The 10643-nt window shown below is 40.4% G+C and overlaps 2 protein-coding genes across 4 annotated transcripts in view; one reads left to right on the top strand and one right to left on the bottom strand.

The window, feature by feature from the left end:
• Nucleotides 1–608: 608 nt before the first annotated feature.
• LOC117493454 (reticulon-4-interacting protein 1 homolog, mitochondrial-like) lies at nucleotides 609–8890 on the top strand. The gene is made up of 9 exons (XM_034144017.1): nucleotides 609–1213; nucleotides 1294–1451; nucleotides 2653–2721; nucleotides 3149–3273; nucleotides 3735–3783; nucleotides 3914–4050; nucleotides 5100–5283; nucleotides 6882–6977; nucleotides 8010–8890. The coding sequence occupies exons 1-9, from the start codon at nucleotides 919–921 to the stop codon at nucleotides 8109–8111; spliced, it is 1215 nt and encodes a 404-aa protein (XP_033999908.1). The 5' UTR covers nucleotides 609–918; the 3' UTR covers nucleotides 8112–8890.
• LOC117493453 (beta/gamma crystallin domain-containing protein 1-like) overlaps nucleotides 8812–10643 on the bottom strand; it is a 27579-nt gene continuing 25747 nt past the window's right edge. For all 3 annotated transcript variants that reach the window (XM_034144014.1, XM_034144016.1, XM_034144015.1), the window contains 2 exons: nucleotides 9933–10095; nucleotides 8812–9378 (listed from right to left, as the gene is read on the bottom strand). In XM_034144014.1, the coding sequence (XP_033999905.1) occupies nucleotides 9290–9378; nucleotides 9933–10095 (252 nt within the window). In that variant the 3' untranslated portion in view covers nucleotides 8812–9289. The remainder of the gene's footprint in view (nucleotides 9379–9932; nucleotides 10096–10643) is intronic.

Genomic DNA, 10643 nt, shown 5'->3' with positions numbered 1-10643 from the left:
TTTTATGATAATAAACAAATATTGCTAAATAATGGTCTTTGGTATAACGATACAGGCAGTATAGAGTTTGATTCAATACACCATTGTACCATATATATATATATTATGTTTGTATATTTATAATTAAACAAAAAAATAATTATGTATGCAACAGGAAGTATTCACATTCAAGAAGAATCATTTTAAAAGCAAAGCGATGTCCTTTTAGTTTCAATACATCTTATTGATCACATTTGAGTTATGCATTAAACATAAATAAAGCTTCAATACCGTAATGAATGTTGCATGAAATATGAAACCGGTGCAAATAATTCAATGAATATGTTAGTGTATTTATAAGGTTGTTTGTTTTGCATCACAAATAAAATAATAAGGAAATAATTTATCTGGCATATTTTTAAACAAAGAAATAAGCATCCTGATTATTCTAAACATAAAAAAAGCGGTATTATTATTTGTTACTATTATTTTTATTTTACAGTTATTATTTTATATTTATTATCAGTTATAATAACACATGAGAGTAGTACTCTTACTCGATTGGCTAGAATATTTAGATACAGCATTCTGATTGGCTAACGTGTGAGTTCAGAGTTGAGTTTGTTATGTAGCTAGCTAGCTGGTAAGGGGTGTGTTAGCTTGCTGGTTATTTAAAAAGTAATTCTTATTTAAGCTTTAAGTGACACTCGACAATACACCTTACGTGTACATATGTGTTGTCGCTAGTTTATTTGACTTTATTATGCGAGTGTTTATGTATAATTTGCACGCTGAAGAGAAGGACATGTTAATACTAGCTTAGCTAGATTAGCTCTACCTTGTTTGCCAGCTAACAGTTAGCTCAGTTTGTGTTCTTCCAAATTATTTATTGTACCAAAAATTGACTTTGCAGGCACGACAAAGTGAAGGACGGTAATCATGGGTTTTGTCAGAGCTATGGCATCAACCAGACTCCTGTGTTTGTTCAACAACAGAGTAGCAGACTCGACCAAAACATTAGCCAGAGCAGGCTGGAGTTTGAGCTGCAGGAGAAATGTCAGCAGTTCACCTTCAAGGCAGAGCTGCATGCCAGGCTGGGTCATTGATCAGTATGGTACTAATGGGGTTTTGACATACACAGAGGACATCCCCGTCCCCACTGTCAACTCCCCTAGTGATGTGATGATTAAAGTCTATGCGGCTAGTCTCAACCCTCTTGATATAGCTATGAGAGGTAAGTGCTAATAGCATTAAGAGGCATTGTAAACATCAGTGCGTAACTTTGACAGTGTAAATTTACCTGCTCACTTTCAGGTGGTTATGGAGCTACATTGCTTAAATTAAAAAGGCATCCAATGTCGGTGTTGGGCAGCGACTATGGTAGTGAGTTTCCTCTGATTCTTGGTCGTGATGTGTCTGGAGTTGTGGTGGACTGTGGATCCGAGGTGACCCATGTTGCTCCAGGAGATGAGGTAGGAGCTGCACCGCTCACCTGACGTTTATAGGCCCTAACGTTGTGTCAGAAGTGGGTCCCGCATAACTGCATTTACATTTAGAAAATGTCTTTATTGTTAAGAAACCTGGCAGCAATTTTCTTTTTGCAGTAATTCATAAAAAAAAAAAAAAAAAAATCTAAATCATATTATAATAATAATAATAATAATAAATCTTTATTTATATAGCACTTTTCATACAACACATGCAGCTCAAAGTTTCTTACAAAATGACAAATCACAAGTTAAAAACTAACAACAAGAAATTCCCCTCAGATTATTTGTTAAGGGTTAGTATGATAATAAAAATAAAATAAAATAAATAATGGTTTCTCTTTGACAGATAAGACACAAGACAGCTGAATCAATGCAACAATATACAATATAAAACATATTGATGCAAAAGTTATGTATGATCAAAAATGTGCAGTAAAATAATCCTGATTATTGATTTGCAACACTGCCAACAGTTGTCTAAAACCATGGTTCCCAACCTGGGGTCATAAAGACATGAAGTGGTTCATGATAGGAGCAAGGTAATAAGCAGGATAGGAAAATAAAGTCTTAACCAAGATCTATCCACACAACCTTTCTCCTAATCTTTACTTATTATTTTGACATGATCTTGACCTAAAAAACAATAAATATAAAACAGACCCTTGCAGATAACCCATGGGCAAAAGTCAACATTGCTTCATTATAAGGGGTCACAAGCCAAAAAGGTTGGAAAATACTGATCGAACACACCCAAAGTAAAAAGTTCTATACAAATTCATATAGTCTTGGAGAGTGATCAATATATCTCCCTCTCTTAATACCCAGCAACTCCATAGTTGAGTTATCCACGCACATTTTCTTGGAAGTAATATTACACTTTTTCTGCTTGGTCACCACATCCCATATGTCTGCTGCGCTGCCTCCAACATTTCTACATTATTGTCTTTCTGTAGAGACAAATGCAAATGTGATTTAAATAATAGAACAATAAATCAGTAAACATTTCCGCATAAAGTATTCTAGTGACCTTGTCTCATCAGTATAAAAATATATTTGGAAAACGAATGAGGAGAACAGGAACTGCTTACTCGGAGCTTAATGGCCGATTAATCCCCCAGAGTCAAGGCGTAGGCTGTTAAATTGAGTCGTGTTCAGCATGGTAAATGTCATATTTGTGTTCCAGGTGTGGGCTGCAGTTCCCCCGTGGAAACAAGGCAGTCTGGCAGAATTTGTGACTCTAACAGAGTATGAGGTGAGCCATTAGAGTCATACATTATTGATTTTTCATCATCAATTGACTGATAAAATTAAATGTCCCTGCCAGTATGATTTCCTTTCATTGAAAGAGTCAATTTAAAGCTCTTGGATGAATTGTAAAAAGTTTTAACTAAGAAAACAAGGTTAGAATTAGTGCACTTTGTATTGCAATATTGCAGTGTAAGAATGAATTAGGATTATGTTGGTTTAGTTGCAGAAGACTGTGAGGCACCAATTACAGAAGGACTTTCCATGTTTTCTTGCTGTTTTCATTTTACTTAATGAATTCAGCTGCTGCTGCTGCTGCTGCTTTGTTCAACCCTCACAGGAGCTCTGATCATTAGAAAACACTTTTTATTTGATATTTAAAAGATGAAATATGTATATATATTTATAACTTTTGACGTGGGCTGTTTTTGCAGGTTTCCCATAAGCCAAAATCAGTGAGTCATGCAGAGGCAGCATCCATCCCTTATGTTGCCAACACGGCTCTGTCTGCGCTTGTCAATGCAGGCGGTCTATGCAGAGACAGCTCTTCAAATAAAAGGCAAGCACCAGCCTGATCCTGGATAACTTTCTATACAACCCCTCTACCCCTTCAACATGTATACATACAACACTAGAAGTATGTAAATCACAGTATCAGGGAGTAGAACGTTTTATACTAAAAGAATACTTGGAGTTTCTAGATGTGCTCATGTCTGTTAAATCAGTCCAGTCATGCAGACCCATGCTGTGATAAGACACCTTTTTCATCACATTCATTTCAGTGGTGAAACTGATTTCATGCTAATTGGCATCAAAAGGGTTTCAAAAATCCTGTCGTTAACCCGAAAGACTGTTAAAATCTAACCCTGTGTGTAATCTAATGGAACTTTCACCCCCCTTGAATGTAATTGCTTTCAATCCTGCAGATCCGCTTTTACCCCCTGAAGCTTCCTCTTCTAGTGGTATCTTAAATGAGACACGCAGTAATTGAATAACACTGAGTATTCTTTTTCCTCCTAGAGTTTTGATAACTGGAGGATCAGGGGGTGTTGGAACATTCTCTATTCAGGTAAGGCAACGTGTATTCCCCTCTCTGTACCGAGTTGTGTTTTTGAGTATTTTAAACTCTGCTTGAGTCTAGGAGCCACTTGCTGCGTCTGTGTGTTTATTTCTGTTTTTCCTTCTCTGTTTGCTGCCAGTTATTGAAGGCTTGGGGCGCCCACGTAACCGTAACCTGCTCTCAGAACGCAGAGGGCCTTGTTAGAGGGCTGGGGGCCGACGAGGTGGTGGACTACACAGCAGGAGACGCGCCTGAGCAGCTACAAATGATGGAGAAGTATGTGTCATGCCATTAAAGGGTGTTTTAGAAGTAATAAGACTATCATATCATATAGTACATTATGTGCAAAGTGGTGACATTGAATAGTCTTAAAAATCACTTCAACTGTTAACGAGTAATGGCATCCCGTGCTTCTTTTCTGTGGTATTTTAGACATAGGTTTTTTAATAGGTTGCACCACCCTTCGTTGACTTTTGTTTGTGCTGGGTGTTTACCTGTAAATGAGGACCACACACATATAAATTCATCAGGAAGGATTCTGCAGTTTAAGAACACGTCATGAATCTGATGTAGACCTTTCTCATAACAAATTGAGGAAAAACTTTGGAGGATATTTGTGATTGAGGACCAATGTTCTCCACTATCTCCAGACCCACACTCTAATAGAATATCACTAGAGTCAGTGCCAGTCCAATAAAGGTGCTAATGAAAATGAATAATCCAGGACTGTGATAATTATGTGTGCTTTCCCCTTTAAACGCCCCCATAATGTGGTAAACATCGTCCTGTCAGAATAGCACGACTGCTCACTGATTCGTTTTCCTGTTACCGTGGAAACAAGGATTCAAGGCTTGAGTGCGTGCTGGCTAACCCCTCTCACTGCCCCTGAATCAAAATGGGTAAACTCTGCCTAAAACTTGAAGACATAACAGTTATATTGTCCAAGCCTTGCTTTAATTTTCCATTTATATTATGGAACTAGCAAAAGGCACCTGACCAGTGATAAACCATGCAATGCTCTTATGCCTGCTACCAAGTGTGCATGTATGGGTTTAGTATATATTCCCTAAAGAGGAGGCGTGTGGCGCAGTGGACTAGTGTGTTGGTGTTGGGATCAGGGGAGCACAGGTTCAAACCCCACTGCAGTCAGCATGTCGTTGTGTCCCTGGGCAAGACACTTCACCCCAAATTGCTCCTGTGGGGATTGCCCACAGTATTGAGTATGCAAGTCGCTTTGGATAAAAGCGTCTAACGTGTAATGTCATGTAAATTATTTTAAGCCTTTTCACACCCTGTAAGTTGACAGTCTGTGCTTTCACCCTCAGGTTTGACGTGGTTCTGGACAACGTGGGTGGGGAGATGGAGCAGTTGGCGTTGGGCCTGCTGAAGCCCTGGTCTGGGGCAAAGTACGTCACTCTGGTAACACCTTTACTCCTCAACACCGATTCTATGGGCCTGCTGGACGGGATGTGTCAGGCTGGATCCTCCCTGCAAAGCAAGGCCATGCAGGTAAGATGAGCAGACTAGATTTCAAAACAGAGCAGATGTGAAAGATTATACTGCTGCCCTTAATGTACTGTTGTATATTGATAAAATGAATCTTTTTACATGGGTGTGCACCACAGTTGCTCCCAAACTGAAACGGAATACGTAGTCCTCAGTGGCATGGATAGACATCTTTGTGTTCCCTCCAGCAGAAGTTTTGTTTAAGTTGAACAGATGGATCAAAGTGCATTGGCATTAAAGAGCAAGAAATCATGTTATATCTTGACTTAGCTTCATAGCATATACTTTGTAAAAGTAGTGTGCCGGTGTAGAAGGAGTTTGAGCTTTAAGAGTTGGAGTCCCTGCATGGGTGTGAGCCTCATGTAAACACATGCAGGTCCTGTCACTCTGCTCTGTTAGTGGTGTGTGTGTGTAATGAGGGTGGTGGGAGAAAGGGCGAGGACAGGGTGGAGCTGCTCAAGGGACTGAGTTAAGCTGCCCCCGGCATTGGTGGCAGCACGGCTGACAGTGTGTGTGTGTGTGTGTGTGGATGGGCGTTAGACTTGATGCGATGTGTGTGTGCTCATGTCTGCTGCTGAACCAGCAGTATTTGGTGTTTGTGCAGATTGTAGCCGGCTATCTCCCCCCAGCAAATACCAGTGTTTGTGTGTTTCTTGCCAAGCCTCGGGCCCCTTTGTCCACGCTCGCAGCCAGCTGGTCAGTTTGGCCTCGCTCGGCCGCAGCAGTCACACCCTCGCCGCCCGACAACACGTCCTTTTCATCCAGAGACCACAGCACAACTGAGCCCTCTAGTGTTCAATCTCTTGTCATCACCAATGATCAGGAAGTGTTGTTTTTTTCAAGCAAGCACAGATAGATTGACCAGAGGCTATAGAGGTGTGGCAAAGCCATGCGCATAATAATGTGGGCGATTATTAAGTGTTGTATTTCAATTTAAGCGCATGGGAGTTTCTTTCTTTCTTTCTTGATGTGCTTTAGATGTTTCCTGGTGCACCTTTATTGGAATTCGGTGTTTTCTCCTTGTTACATAATTAAACCTCCATAACAAAAAGCCTGTTTTCAGTGGGTTGATTACATGATTAAAAAAAGACATTGACCATTGGATATCATTTATCATTATATTACAAAGCGACCTTGGGTCCCTTGAAAGGCGCTATATAAATGCAAGCTATTATTATTATTATTTCTGAGGAATTATTGTATGTTAAATCTCAATTAGAATGTTTTATTTAATAAATCTCATTAATTAAAATGAGTAATTGTGAGTATTTCTTCCATGTAATCCATGCTGTTACTTCTCTGTCTTACATTACGTGTGTTCTGGCTTTCAAGTGAACTTTTCTGCAACTCAAAACATCCTGATTTGACTTTCTACAAATGTCCAATCTACAGAAATTCATTCATGGTATTATCTTCATTTTGTAAAAAACCTTTTGACCTTTATGAAAACAGGGAGATCAATGTAGGACTCCTAGTGACCTTCCTATGAATGATATTTTTATATTTTCTTAACCAGGCAACCACTCTGTGTTCCTTTCTAAACAGTGAGCTTCACACCTGCGTGACTTCTAATCTTAGCCTCCTCTCTGTTTGTGTCCTAGAACATCATTTCAGGTGGAGTCTTCTATCGGTGGGGATTCTATGCTCCGGATGGGCCTGCTCTGGATGATGTCAGCAGGCTGGTGGATGCTGGGAAGGTACTGTACTGCTTCATTACTGACATCATACAGGCCAGCATACTTGTTATTCAGAACCTCTTACACTGACAGAGATGGAAATCTGCTCATTTGCACACAGCCTGAGAGAGAAATCCATGCAAGGGTCGAGATCATACAGAAAATTAAATATGAACATACCAGGGATTCCACACATGCCTGTATTCAAGGCTTTGTTAAGGAGGGAGCATTGCATTCCCTCTGTGCACTGTTGGCTTCTGGGCGATTGAGTCAGGCGCCAGGAGACGCTGAATGGATTTTTGAACAGTGCTGAGCAGCCATTCGCAAAAGCGTGTGGGACCTCTGTCCTTTTGTCCCGGGGGCTTACAGCGAGCGGCACACTCAGACCTGTGGTGGGAAGCTACAGACACACAGCCCCCCCCCCCTCCCCCTGCACAAAACACACGCACACTCTCTGCGTGTCCTATTCTCAGGCAGAAGTGTGGATGGTGTCCAGCGTGACGCCACTGCACTCCCCATTCATTGTTAGCGACAAGAGATGCTGACCAGAATAACAAGCTGGTGTTGTGGGACTAGCACAGGATTGTCCAGCCTCATCACATTCTGAACCCCTGCCTCACCCCTTTCACAGCTATAACAGCACAGATGATGTAGCATCAGGAGATTGTGGATTTTGGCTTGTCTAAATCAATTTACTATAATTTCCCTGTGGTGTGCTTTGGGGGAAAAATAATGTTAGATCTGAGTCCAGGAGTAATGGAGATAGCTTCTCAATTTGCACGGTTTACAGCACTTATTGCAAAGAGTTTATCCCATCACCGCAACATTAGAAAGTAAAGGTTGCCACAGAGAAATCGATGTATTGACTTTAACGTTCAACATTAATCATGCTCTCTAATAAGGCACTCAACCCCATTAAGGCAAAGCAGATTCCCTTTGTGTCCATGCTGATATGCTGATGGATTAAATGTGTTCTCTTTAGTTGTTTCATGATTTATTCCCTAAAATATGTTGGGCTCAATATCACGATATTTCTCTGCTGGTTCCCTGCAGATCCTGCCAGTTGTGGAGGCCCAGTTTCCATTTACCCAGGTGCCCCAGGCCTTCCAGAAGTTGGAGCAGGGCCACGCCAGAGGAAGACGGTGGTCAGAGTGACCGAAGAGGACGACCAGCAGGCCGAAGAGTTGGTGCAGGAAAGTTGCTGAGACACCGCAGAGTTTGAACAAGAAAGGCGAGAACCGGCCGAGCAACACTAGAGTCAGCCGGCAGAGCGCTGCGATTCTTCTCGCCTTTACTCGGCTACTCTTGACAGCTGCAGATTGTATTATTCATGGGTGGGTGCAGCAGAGAGCAGAATATGCATGACCAGAGATTGTAATTAGAGTGTTTCAAAGGCTGCTGCTCTTGTAAAAGCTTACACCTTCCTGTATTGTCTTGAAATTTCACAAGATGTGCTGCGTTCCTGTTAAGGTGAAGGTTGTTAAAAGCAGCTGTGGAATGATTTAACATTCAGCTCAGCATCCAGCTGGTACAGCCAGGCTTTTGATCACTGCAATCTATCCAACAAGGAGTCACATAAAATGTCCATCAACAGATGTGTTCATACTCCAGTACGAGGTGAGGCAGCAAGATAAGCCATTTGATTTTCTGTGCATTTGTCCATGTTATGTTGTTTAACGACTATCATGTCGTAACCATGGGAATCTTTCCCAACCCCATGTGACATCTCACATCATGTGAATGCAGCTTATAATTGTTTGAGCTTTACAAAGGTTAGCAGTTCAACATTTGGGTAAAAACTGTTATTGAAACCTGAAGCACTTTGCTCAGTGTGTTGAACAATGTATCAAAGAAATGTTTTGACAAAAATACTTTATTCTGGAAACCAGGGGTTTTGTGCAGTGTAATTTTGATTAAACAAAAAAAAAAAGACACATTGCAAGAGAACATTTTTTTGTTGTCATATTGCATGCAGTTGGAAAATAGTGCTATATATACAGTATACATATAACATAACATTGCATACAGGTATAGAACATTTTTAACACTGTTTCAGTTAATAAAAATCTGGCAAACAGATTTATTCGATAAAAAGAAAAAAAGTTGTAGGATATAATTGGTTTAAAATACAAAGCATTTAAAGTTCAGACTCTGCTCTGAGTAGTAATACATTCTTACGGATTTATCCAAAGCTCTCCATGTTGACCTCATGGGACACTTGTGTCGTCCTCCTGCAGAGGGGGAACATCTCTGATCGTACCTCGCCTTTGAGTAGCTGCATGACAGAGCCTCTGATGATAATAATATATAACAGTCCAGGAGATCATAGGTTTTCATATAACCTCCACATCCCACCTTTGTTGTGGTTTACTTGGATCAAGTGTTTTTAAAATCACTTGATTTTTGTCGTAGTGTTGTCCCCCTGAAACAGAGACACATTTTTTGAATGTTTATTTAGGTCCATTTTGTCATATACATATACTCTATATTAGTAAAAACCTGGCACATACAGATAATTACTCCAGGTACGACATGTGTGTAGGGTCTTATTATATACTATGCATCTTAGTGCACTGGAATATCCTGTGGACACTAACATGAATTAGTCCACAAGGTGTCACTCATTGACAGTGTTGCAAACAAAGCCCTGCATGCATTAATACCCAGTTTCCAGTTAAAGTTATTATGTAAAAAGAACAGAAAGTAAGGTTCAAGGTGAGTAAAAGGAGTAGTGTACTGAGTCAAATGAATGCGTCTTGCATTTACAAAGAATATTAGGATATCATTAAATAATGTTCCTTAAGGTGAACATAAAGTATATGAACGTTTGACTTACACATTGAAAGGAATACAGCATAACCGTGAAGTAATTCCATCATAAAAACATACTGTCCAAGGTCAGCTATACCATTCGTACTATGTGTCTTGTAATATAAAAAAAGGACTGGTTTTCTATAAAAGGTTTAGAAGACTCACCTTTGACTTCCAGCACCAGATCAGAGGTGGGGGTGTAGCGGATGAAGCCCTCGGGGGTGATGCTCCAGAGGTGGACATGGTTTTCAGGATGTGGGCTGAGACCCACTCGGCTTCCTACCATCGTCACACTGCCAGTGGGACCCACGCAGCACTCCTCCAGCAGCTGAGACACAGGAGGGGAGTTCAGTGACATTTACTCCCGTGGTTAACCTTTTTCAACCAGCACTCTATTATCTGGGATCTGTGTTTTGTTTGACGGGGAGGTTCATAGTGTCACCTCAATAGAAAGTTGAACTGAGGTTATATCGATGTACGCGGTACTAGCAGTCTTTAGTATTTTGTTTGACCTGCTTTGGACCTAGTCTTGATTCAAATGATTCTACTTAAGTTTGGGAATTCATTTTGACATGATTAAAACGGTCTGGATTGCAGCATCTTTTGTAGTTGTTGATCACCTCTGCTACTAAGAACTGACAATTCATACTTTTTCTCTGCGGGGGCAAGACAATGAGCGGCTTATTCATGACACTATGTTTGAACTATTACTGAGTCTTAATGCACATCCTTGGCTTTCTATTGATGACGCACTTGGGGGCTTTAATTACAGAATGCAGTTTTTTTTTCAAAATTGCAGCAAACGTTTCATGGCAGTAAGGGAGTTACAGTAAGTGTTGGAACTTATTAACAAATCGTTTTCTCTGGTATGTTAAC

The sequence above is a fragment of the Trematomus bernacchii genome, unplaced genomic scaffold (assembly GCF_902827165.1).
Source record: "Trematomus bernacchii unplaced genomic scaffold, fTreBer1.1, whole genome shotgun sequence".
Classification (NCBI taxonomy): Eukaryota; Metazoa; Chordata; class Actinopteri; order Perciformes; family Nototheniidae; genus Trematomus; species Trematomus bernacchii.
This window is presented reverse-complemented; position numbering and strand designations above follow the sequence as displayed.